The 12,442-nt window shown below is 39.6% G+C and overlaps 1 protein-coding gene across 2 annotated transcripts in view; it reads left to right on the top strand.

The window, feature by feature from the left end:
• Window positions 1–6,040: 6,040 nt before the first annotated feature.
• Window positions 6,041–12,442, top strand: part of fam78ab (family with sequence similarity 78 member Ab) — a 20,795-nt gene continuing 14,393 nt past the window's right edge. The window contains exons 1-2 of one of the 2 annotated variants that reach the window (XM_061927077.1): window positions 6,041–6,445; window positions 6,857–7,164. In XM_061927077.1, the coding sequence (XP_061783061.1) occupies window positions 6,902–7,164 (263 nt within the window). In that variant the 5' untranslated portion in view covers window positions 6,041–6,445; window positions 6,857–6,901. The remainder of the gene's footprint in view (window positions 6,446–6,856; window positions 7,165–12,442) is intronic. The other variant, XM_061927076.1, reaches the window with a different exon arrangement.

Here is a 12,442-nt window from a genome sequence, read left to right as displayed (position 1 = left end):
AATAAAGTGTTTCTCGCTTTCCTGTCGGTAATTTTAATGAGCTGGCAGCAGCCAGCGTCATCTCAGAAGACCCTCGGGTGCCGTGAATGTCAATCAAGTGACGAAAGTGACGTCATAGTGAAAATTTATGATCGCTCATTTTTAGGACTATTTTTTTTAATGCCTGGCTGGTGATCGACTGACACACCCTCCGCAATCGACCGGTAGCTCGCGATCGACGTAATGAGCACCCCTGCTTTACACTGTATTATTAATTACTGCAAATAACAGCAATGCCAGAGCTTTGGGTTTTATGACCGAAAGGACAAGATCACGGGTACAAGTGGCCGAAATGGGCTTCCTCCGCCGGGTGGCGGGGCTCTCCCTTAGAGATAGGGTGAGAAGCTCTGTCATCCGGGGGGAAATCAGAGTAAAGCCGCTGCTCCTCCACATCGAGAGGAGCCAGATGAGGTGGTTCGGGCATCTGGCCAGGATGCCACCCGAACGCCTCCCTAGGGAGGTGTTTGGGGCACGTCCGGCCGGCAGGAGGCCAAGGGGAAGACCCAGGACACGTTGGGAAGACTATGTCTCCCGGCTGGCCTGGGAACGACTCGGGATCCCCCGGGAGGAGCTGAACGAAGTGGCTGGGGAGAGGGAAGTCTGGGCTTCTCTGCTTAGGCTGCTGCCCCCGCGAACCGACCTCGGATAAGCAGAAGAAAATGGATGGATGGATGGATGGCCTTGGTTATATTCCACGGGACAATAATGTATTAACAAAAATAGTGTGTTATTTACTTGTGCTATTGCTATTTTTGATTGACATTGTCATTCATATTTTGCCAACAAGGAACCATATTTTTCCACGCCTCACTGTTAAGCATTATTTTTTTGTAAAAAGAAGAAAAATGAATGAAAATTATTTGAATAAATATACAAATATGTATCTGAAGTTATTGTAGGGAAAACAGTGTAATATATTTTCTATATGAAATGTAAATTCGGTTACATCCATCCATCCATCCATTTTCTACTGTTTGTCCCTTTCGGTTACAATGAAACAATAAAATACTATTACATCCATCCATCCATTTTCTACAGCTTGTCTTTTTTGGGGTCGCGGGCGGTTGCTGGAGCCTATCCCAGCTGCATTCGGGTGGTAGGCGGGGTACACCCTGGACAAATCGCCACCTCATCGCTGGGCCAACAAAGATAGACTGACAACATTCACACTCACATTCATTCACTAGGTTGCAGGTTCGATCCCCACTTCCGCCATACTAGTCACTGCCGTTGTGTCCTTGGACAAGACACTTTACCCACCTGCTCCCATTGCCACCCACACTGGTTTAAAAATGTTGAGTTTCACAATGTAAAGTGCTTTGAGTCACTTGAGAAAAGCTCTATATAAATATACTTGACTAGGGCCAATTTATTGTTGTCAATCAACTAATAAAATATAATAAAACATTTATAGAAAATACATATAAAACATAACTGAATATAGTAATTATTTGATGTTGACATAATTATTTTATGTGTTATGTTTTATTAAATGACAATACAAATAAATAGATAAATTCCCAATAAAATGTTCTAATGTTGCGGTAAAAAAAAAAGTTTGTGTATTGCAAAGGTTTCACAAAATTATAAAATTTCTCTTGTCCTTTTACGTTTACTTTTTTATTCTAAAATAGAAAAGAAAACCTGTCATATATTAAATTACATTACATAGTCCATCCATTTTCTACCGCTTGTCCCGTTCGGGGACGTAGTAAAAAATAAAATAATGATAGTAAAAAAAACAATGAAAGTTTGAAAGAAAGTTGTGAGAATCAAGTTAGACATTTTACAGAAGAGTGGTGGAACTTTCACATGAGTTCCTAAAACACATTATTTTCACCTGTTTTCTGTTACGTTGTCAACTATTTATTTTGTAACCGCTTATTTTGGCAACTTATTATGACGTTTATCGCTTTTTAAAGACGTTCTGGTCGGAAGAAGGCAACCTGAGTGCGAGGGCGTTCACATTAAGGACGCATCGCATATATATCCCATTTATTTCCACATACGAAAGAGGCCTGGGTCAGATATGAAAAATCCAAAATTGCACCGTTCACATGGAAAACAGTGTAATATATATTTTCGGTAACACTTTAGTATGGGGAACATATTCTAAGTAACAAAGATTTAATTTAGAGTTATTTGGACACTAGGGGAACAGAGCAGCACGGTGGTTAGTGCGTCTGCCTCACAATACGAAGGTCCTGGGTTCGATCCTGCGCTCGGGATCTTTCTGTGTGGAGTTTGCATGTTCTCCCCGTGACTGCGTGGGTTCTCTCCGGGTACTCCGGCTTCCTCCCACCTCCAAAGACATGCACCTGGGGATAGGTTGATTGGCAACACTAAATTGGCCCTAGTGTGTGAATGTGAGTGTGAATGTTGTCTGTCTATCTGTGTTGGCCCTGTGACGAGGTAGCGACTTGTCCAGGGTGTACCCCGCCTTCCGCCCGATTGTAGCTGAGATAGGCTCCAGCGCCCCCCGCGACCCCAAAAAGGGAATAAGCAGTAGAAAATGGATGGATGGATGTTCCCCATACTAAAGTGTTACCGAAAATACATGTAAAACATAACTCCATCCATCCATTTTCTACCGCTTGTCCCTTTTGGGGTTGCGGGGGGTGCTGGAGCCTATCTCAGCTGCATTCGGGCGGAAGGCGGGGTACACCCTGGACAAGTCGCCACCTCATCACAGGGCCAACACAGATAGACAGACAACATTCACACTCTCATTCACACACTCGGGCAGTGGTTCTTAACCTTGTTGGAGATACCGAATCCCACCAGTTTCATATGCGCATTCACCGAACCCGAACCGTAATTATAAAATGATGTTGTTATATTAAAGAAATACTAATAAAGATATATTTTACAAACGGAAAGTTACAGGAATGTACACATGATCCCATGTTTACATCTCATTGTGCAACATGTGAATGTTTAAGTGGGAACTAAATGTGATATCTGAAAGGGGTACACATTATTTCTAAAGTAGGACCCCCACCTAAACATATAATACTAGTACACAGCTCATGAAAAACAATATGTTATAGTCATTGTAAGTGGGCCAAAACACTTATATTAGAAAATAATCTCATGGAAATGACTGCTGTCCTTTGATTATAATAATAAATTGCATTGAACTTGTTATTTAGTCAGGTTTGGGACAGGTGTGCTGCAGGTGTGACCACAGTGTCTGTGCACGTCTGACGTTGCTAACATGCACTCCACAGAATGCTCAAGGAGTTTTTGCGTTTGCTCACACATGGAAAATTAGAGGGAACATTGTTTGGGGGTATCCATAATACGCCAACAGGGAGAAGTTTTTATTTACACGATGAGTCGGGCGTGTCTTGACCTCCGCGGCAGAGGCTCTGTCGAACCCAGGTTAAGAACCACTGCACTAGGGCCAATTTAGTGTTGCCAATCAACCTATCCCCAGGTGCGTGTCTTTGGAGGTGGGAGGAAGCCGGAGTACCCGGAGGGAACCCACGCAGTCACGGGGAGAACATGCAAACTCTACACAGAAAGATCCCGAGCCCGGGATTGAACTCAGGACTACTCAGGACCTTCGTATTGTAAGGCACATGCACAAACCCCTCTTCCACCGTGCTGTGCGTAAAACATAACTGCAGTAATTATTTGATGTTGACAATTATTTTATGTGTTATGTTTTAATAAATGACAATTAAAAAAAAAAGTTAAATAACGTCCCATAATTTTGTTGTCCATGGTTTAAATGTTAAGTTTGAATAATTAATCAAGCTGTATCTCTAATTAATTGTGGAAATGTTTTCGTTTTTTGGTGGGAAAAAAAGTAATATTCATAATAGATTTGTACATAACATTTTGGTTAGTTTCGACACAAAAGTGACAAAATCTATATTTTATCTTTACATAGAACAGTGCTGTTTACTTCTGGTATTAACGACACATCACGTGGCAAAAAAACAACCTACAACAGTGGTTCTCAACCTTTTTTCAGTGATGTACCCCATGTGAACATTTTTTTAATTCAAGTACCCCCTAATCAGAGGAAAGCATTTTTGGTTGAAAAAAAGAGATAAAGAAGTAAAATACAGCACTATGTCATCAGTTTCTGATTTATTAAATTGTATAACAGTGCAAAATATTGCTCATTTGTAGTGGTCTTTCTTGAACTATTTGGAAAAAAAGATATAAAAATAACTAAAAACTTGTTGAAAAATAAACAAGTGATTCAATTATAAATAAAGATTTCTACACATAGAAGTAATGATCAACTTAAAGTGCCCTCTTTGGGGATTGTAATAGAGATCCATCTGGATTCATTAACTTAATTCTAAACGTTTATTTTGTTGAAGCATTATTCAATAAATATATTCATAAAGGATTTTTGAATTGTTGCTATTTTTAGAATATTCAAAAAAAATCTCACTTACCCCTTGGCACACCTTCAAGTACCCCCAGGGGCAGAGGTGGGTAGTAACGCGCTACATTTACTCCGTTACATCTACTTGAGTAACTTTTGGGATAAATTGTACTTCTAAGAGTAGTTTTAATGCAACATACTTTTACTTTTACTTGAGTATATTTATAGAGAAGAAACGCTACTTTTACTCCGCTACTTTTATCTACATTCAGCTCGCTACTCGCTACTCATTTTTATCGATCTGTTAATGCACGCTTTGTTTGTTTTGGTTTGTCATAGTGCCTGCGTTTCAACAAATACAGTCACTGGTGACGTTCACTCCGTTCCACCAATCAGATGCAGTCACTGGTGACGTTGGACCAATCAAACAGAGCCAGGCGGTCACATGACCTGACTTAAACAAGTTGAAAAACTTATTGGGGTGTTACCATTTAGTGGTCAATTGTACGGAATATGTACTGTCCTGTGCAATCTACTAATAAAAGTTTCAATCAAACAATCAAAAGTGTGAAGGAAAAAAGACCCTTTTTTTATTTCAACCGTACATCCCGTCAAAAGCCTAAAGAATGACTGCACAGTTCCTGTCTTCGCAATAAAAGTGCCGCTCCATCGCGACTGCGCTTTCAAAATAAGAGTCTCCGAAAGCCAGCGCAAACAAGCTAGCAAGCTACGGAGTTTGCCGCCAATGTATTTATTGTAAAGTGTATAAAAACGAATATGGAAGCTGGACAAATAAAATGCCAAAAACCAACCACTTTCATGTGGTATTAGACAGAAAGGAGGAACTTTTTTTCTCCTCCATTTGAAAACGTGGACGTTATCATCACTACTGTCTGATTACAATCAATGCAAGTCATCAGAATCAGGTAATACACCAACTTATATTCTTGTCTTCATGAAAGAAAGGAATCTATATGTGTTAAACATGCATGTATATTCATTAAAACACCTTTAACATGTAAACAAAAACGGCAAAATAAATAAATATAAATTATATACTGTATATATGTGTGTGTATATATATATATATATATATATATATATATATATATATATATATATATATATATATATATATATATGATATGTGTGTGTATGTTACTCATCAGTTACTCAGTACTTGAGTAGTTTTTTCACAACATACTTTTTACTTTTACTCAAGTAAATATTTGGGTGACTACTCCTTACTTTTACTTGAGTAATAAATCTCTAAAGTAACAGTACTCTTACTTGAGTACAATTTCTGGCTACTCTACCCACCTCTGCCCAGGGGTACGCGTACCCCCATTTGAGAACCACTGACCTACAACAAAGCAAATCCAGCAAGGACAAAATGAGGCCATAAATGTCACATAAAAGACACAGTTACCAACATAATGATATGATTATTTCTTAATATTTCATCATGTCTCCTCCTATTTCATCACTCGTGCACTTAATAAAAATGTCTAGACGGCGTTGCGCTTTATGCTAGCGACGTGACGGGCACCGGCCTACATTTCCCAGCATACCATGCGCCCAAACCGGAAGTGTCGCAGCAAAGCTCCTTATAAAGCCGCTTGCCAAAGCCTGGCCGAAGAGGACAGACACAGAGCGGGTGAACCTGCCGAGTGGCTGCCGGAGCAATGAAGCCAGCTGGGTACCGACTCGGACCGAAGCGCCGCCTTCCTACCGGCGAGGTGACAGCTGACGGTTTTCACACTTTGTTTTCAAAGTTTTTTTTTTTAATTCGAAATAACATTTGACGCCAAAGAGGGAAACGTACAGTGAAGTGACATGGGTGCTGAAGTGGACCCGGCGGTGTCCTCTGGATGTTGCGGTAGTTCTGCGACCCATACCGGGCTTGACTGCTTGCTGTGGACACGCTGCTTGTTTCTGCGTGGGAAATGATTCGCCGTGGAGAAGAAGAATAAAGATAACGTTTTTATTTTATTTTTTTTATTTTATTTTATTTTACCGCTTTACTGTGAAATCCATCCATCAAGTGTTATTTTCTAGGTATACTTCCTTTTTGCTTGTTTTTTGATTTGTCATGCAACTACTCTGCATGTGCCTTCTTAATTCTGACCATCATTTGTTGATATGACTGACATATTAATTGATTTAAAAATAAAAAAAAATCAAACTCAGCCTATAGTGCAGGATTAAAAAGACTGTCCACTGTGGGGCATAACATAACAGACGGGAAATAGATCACAATTGGGTAATTTGTTGGATTATTTTGGTGGTAAATACATCAAATTGTTAATTATGATTTTTCTAGCTTGCATGCTGCGGATTGCAAAATATACCCTTTTCTTTTAAAAATGTAAAAACAAGAACCTTCTTTGTTTATACCTTTTTTTTCTTTTTTTTTTTTTCCCCCCCATCAACTTTGCTCCTATTCCCATGCGTCCTCCCCACACGCAGGACCTGCTGTGGACCGTGTTGTGGACTGTGTTGCTTCCCGGTGCCATGGGCTGCATCCAAAGCATCAGGTGCAAGCCCAAGACTTTTCGTGACAGCATCGCCGTCCTGGAGGTGAACGCTTCCATCGACTCCAACCCCACCAGCATCGACGAGTCCTCCGGCGTGGTCCTGCGCTACCGGACGCCGCACTTCCGCGCCCAGGCCCGGGTCCTGGTGCCGCCAGTGGCCGGTAAAGAGACGTGGACCGTCGGTTGGATTCAAGCTTGTAACTACATGGAGTTCTACAACACGTATGGCAGCAAAGGGATGTGAGTATCATCTATTTATCTATACATCCATGTCAAATAAATTACATGCTCAGTGGCCTAGTGGTTAGAGTGTCCGCCCTGAGATCGGTAGGTCGTGAGTTCAAACTCCGGCCGTGTCATACCAAAGTCTTTAAAAATGGGACCCATTACCTCCCTGCTTGGCATTCAGCAGCAAGGGTTGGAATTGGGGGTTAAATCACCAAAAATGACTCCCGGGCGCGGCCACCACTGCTGCTTACTGCTCCCCTCACCTCCCATAGGGGTGAACAAGGGTGATGGGTCAAATGCAGAGATTAATTTCGCCTCACCGAGTGTGTGTGTGACAATCATTTTAACATATCGTCAGTTTGCACTTGATGTACGGCCGTAAGACCGTGCTAATCATTATCAGTTTGCACTTGATATTAGGTTGTAAGACCATGCTAATAATAATAATAATAATATAAGTTTGCAATTAAATCACGGCTGTAAGACTGTGCTAATAATATAGTTTGCACTAGCCGTAACACTTTGCACTTGATGTACGGTTGTAAGAACGTGCTCGTGATTATTGGGGCGGTATAGCTCGGTTGGTAGAGTGGCCGTGCCAGCAACTTGAGGGTTCCAGGTTCGATCCCCGCTTCCGCCATCCTAGTCACTGCCGCTGTGTCCTTGGGCAAGACAATTTACCCACCTGTTCCCAGTGCCACCCACACTGCTTTAAAATGTAACTTAGATATTGGGTTTCACTATGTAAAAGCGCTTTGGGTCACTAGAGAAAAAGCGCTATATAAATATAATTCACACTTCACATGATACCATCAGTTTTCACTTGCTGTATGGTTGTAAAACCATGCAAATAATATAGTTTTGCACTTCATGTATGACTGTAAGTTTGCGCTAATGCATGATGCACAACTGTGCTAATAATAATAATATCAGCCGCCACACTTTACACTTGATGTATGGTTGTAAGAACATGCTGACAATAATATCAGTTGATGCATGGCTGTAGGAATGTAAGATTGTGCTAATGCATGATTCATGACCGTGCTAATAATAATAATAATATCAGTTTGCACTGGATATACAGTCGTAACACTTTGCACTTGATGTACGGTTGTAAGAACATGCTAATGATACTATCAGTTTTCACTTGCTGTATGGTTGTAAAACCATGCGAATAATATCATTGTGCACTTCATGCATGGCTATAGGTTTGTGCTAATGCATGATGCACGACCGTGCTAATAATAATATTAGTCTGCACTTGATATACAGTCTTAACACTTTGCACTTGATGTACGGTTGTAAGAACATGCTAATGATACTATCAGTTTTCACTTGCTGTATGGTTGTAAAACCATGCGAATAATATCCTTTTGCACTTAATGCATATGCACGACTGTGCTACCAATAATAATCAGTTTGCACTTGATATACAGTCGTAACACTGTGCTAATGCACTTAATCCACGGCCCCGAGATTGTGCTGATAATACTGTTCGCACTTCATGCATGGCTGTAAGTTTGTGCTAATGCACGACGCACGACCGTGCTAATAATAATAATATCAGTTTGCACTTGTTATACAGTCGTAACACTTTGCACTTCATGTACGGTTGTAAGAACATGCTAATGATACTATCAGTTTTCACTTGCTGAATGGTTGTAAAACCAAGTGAATAATATCATTTTTCACATCAAGCATGGCTGTAAGTTTGTGCTAATGCATGATGCACGACCGTGCTAATAATAATAATATCAGTTTGCACTTGATATACAGTCGAAACACTTTGCACTTGATGTACGGTTGTAAGATCATGCTAATGATACTATCAGTTTCCCCTTGCTTAATGGTTGTAAAACCATGCGAATGATATAATTTTGCACTCCATGCATGGCTGCAAGTGTGCGCTAATGCATGATGCATGACCATACTAATAATAATAATAATAATAATAATAATAATAATAATATCAGTTTGCACTTGATATACAGTCTTAACACTTTGCACTTGATGTACGGTTGTAAGAACATGCTAATGATACTATCAGTTTTCACTTGCTGTATGGTTGTAAAACCATGCGAATAATATCATTGTGCACTTCATGCATGGCTATAGGTTTGTGCTAATGCATGATGCACGGCCGTGCTAATAATAATAATATCAGTCTGCACTTGATATACAGTCTTAACACTTTGCACTTGATATACTGTTGTAAGAAGCTAATGATGCTATCAGTTTTCACTTGCTGTATTGTTGTAAAACCATGGGAACAATATCATTTTGCACTTAATGCATATGCACGACTGTGCTACTAATAATAATCAGTTTGTACTTGATATACAGTCGTATCACTGTGCTAATGCACTTAATCCACGGCCCAGAGATTGTGCTGAAAATACTGTTTGCACTTCATGCATGGCTGTAAGTTTGTGCTAATGCATGATGCACAACCGTGCTAATAATAATAATATCAGTTTGCACTTGATATACAGCCGCAACACTTTACACTTGATGTACGGTTGTAAGAACATGCTAATGATACTATCAGTTTTCACTTGCTGTATGGTTGTAAAACCATGCGAATAATATCATTTTGCACTTCATGCATGGCTGTAAGTTTGTGCTAACGCATGATGCACGACCGTGGTAATAATAATAATATCAGTTTGCACTTGATATACAGCCGCAACACTTTACACTTGATGTAAGGTTGTAAGAATATGCTAACAATAATATCAGTTGATGCACGGCTGATGGATGTGCTAATAATATCAGTTTGCGCTTGATGCACAGCCGTAACACTTTGCACTTGATGTACGGTTGTAAGAACATGCTAATGATACTATCAGTTTCCACTTGCTTAATGGTTGTAAAACCATGGGAATAATACAATTTTGCACTTCATGCATGGCTGCAAGTGTGTGCTAATGCATGCTGCACGACCGTGCTAATAATAATAATATCAGTCTGCACTTGATATACAGTCTTAACACTTTGCACTTGATGTACGGTTGTAAGAACATGCTAATGATACTATCAGTTTTCACTTGCTGTATTACCAAGCGAATAATATAATTTTGCACTTAATGCATATGCACGACTGTGCTACTAATAATAATCAGTTTGCACTTGATGTACAGTCATAACACTGTGCTAATGCACTTAATCCACGGCCCCGAGATTGTGCTGATAATACTGTTTGCCCTTCATGCATGGCTGTAAGTTTGTGCTAATGCAGGACGCACGACCGTGCTAATAATAATAATATCAGTTTGCACTTGATATACAGTCGTAACACTTTGCACTTCATGTACGGTTGTGAGAACATGCTAATGATACTATCAGTTTTCACTTGCTGTATGGTTGTAAAACCATGTGAATAATATCATTTTGCACTTCATGCATGACTGTAAGTTTGTGCTATTGCATGATGCACGACTGTGCTCATAATAATAATAATAATAATAATAATAATAATAATATCAGTTTGCACTTGATATACAGTCGTAACACTTTGCACTGGATGTACGGTTGTAAGAACATGCTTATGATACTATCAGTTTTCACTTGCTGTATGGTTGTAAAACCATGTGAATAATGATATTATTCGTAACACTGTGCTAATTCAATTAATACATGGCCCTGAGATAATACTGTTTGCACTTGATGCACGGTTGTAGTACCTTGCTAATTACATCAGCCGTTTGCACTTGACGCACAGCCGTAAGACCGCGCTAATGCACTTGATGAACGTCAGTAAGACCGTGGTAATAATATCAGTTTGTACTTGATGCACAGCCTTAAGACCATGCAAATACTATCAGTTTTGTTTTATTTTGTTTGTCGTATCTTTTATCATTTTTTAAAAACTTTTGGACACATTTATCATGGCGTAGTTTTTCCCCCCAAAAGATAAAGCATACAGAATTTTTCATTTAGTAATAACTCCATAACGTCAGCCTATCCGGTTAGTTTACCTTTGAGGCATGAACTGTATTTTTAGCATTTGTCAACAAACCAGATAGTAAAGATAATATCTACACTAAACTAAAAATGTGTGGCAATAACAAATGTCATTTGGCCTGTGGCCTATGTTGCAATCTCAAATTGTGTTAAACATTCAATTTGAGCTCGACTTGTGGTATCTGAACCAAAATATTAATATTTGGCGGACTGATGACTCTGAATCCCTGATACGACTCAGACAATCAATAGTAGGCAGTTTGTATGTAGTGTGAATCTGGTTTAATGTCATTTATTCGACATGTATGCAGACCGAGGTATGTTGCTTTGGACTTTCAGAAGTGCACACAAGTACGTGCTGACTCAGGCACTTTTTACATCCTCATTATGTGACATTGCACAAATACGTTGTGCAGTCAAGAGGAATCTGCAAGTTTTCAGTGCTTGACGCCAAGAAATATTGAGCAAACTTTTATGTGTTGCTGTCATTTTAGTATGCATCAACAGTTGTACATGTACTAATATAATCATATACTTTTATTATTATTGTGTCGAAACGGACACAAATGTTTCTGTGGTGTTGTACTAGTGCTCTTTTGGCTATTTTCTCTTTCGGAGCGTTAGGAAGAAACGACAAGAGAGACGTTCTTCTCACATCCTGTATAGGGGCGACCGCAAGTGTGCTTGAAAAAAAAGTGTTTTATCTCGACACTTTGCGACAGAGGATGTTTGAGCACTGCACGTCTAAGATTAGACCCACAAAATCCTCCCACTTAAAAAAAACAAACTTGATAGTGCAAATCATCATTCAAGGAAGAAGTTCTCCAGAACATTGCCATATTACTAACCAGCATGGTAACCATATTGCTAATATGTTGTGTACCTAATGAATAGTCGAAGTAGTATAACAAGGACGTAACCGTATGTAGTCCTGTACAGTATTTATAGGCCATTTGGAATGCACACGCCCTCTTTTTGCAGCACTGTTTGCAAAGGCAACACCTCTCCTTGTGAAGACTTTACATTATTTTTTGGTCAAAGCCTGCAGCTAATGCAAGCAAACGTTTGCTTAAACACATTTATTAAACACAGCGAGAACTTTGTTATCTTTTTGGGACACATTTGTTTACCTAACGATGCGCATGTGAGAGTAATCCAATCTAGACTAAAGCCTATAAGCAACAGCCATCATAAAACTTTTATTAAATGTACAGGCAATTTTTCAAAGCGATACCTAAACACAGAGGTGGGACCAAGTCATTGCTTTGCAAGTCACAAGTAAGTCTCAAGTCTTTACCCTCAAGTCTCGAGTCAAGTCCCGAGTCAA

Source organism: Nerophis lumbriciformis, linkage group LG32 (assembly GCF_033978685.3).
Source record: "Nerophis lumbriciformis linkage group LG32, RoL_Nlum_v2.1, whole genome shotgun sequence".
NCBI lineage: Eukaryota > Metazoa > Chordata > Actinopteri > Syngnathiformes > Syngnathidae > Nerophis > Nerophis lumbriciformis.
Note: the sequence above shows the minus strand (reverse complement) of the source record. Positions and strands in the feature narration are given on the sequence as shown.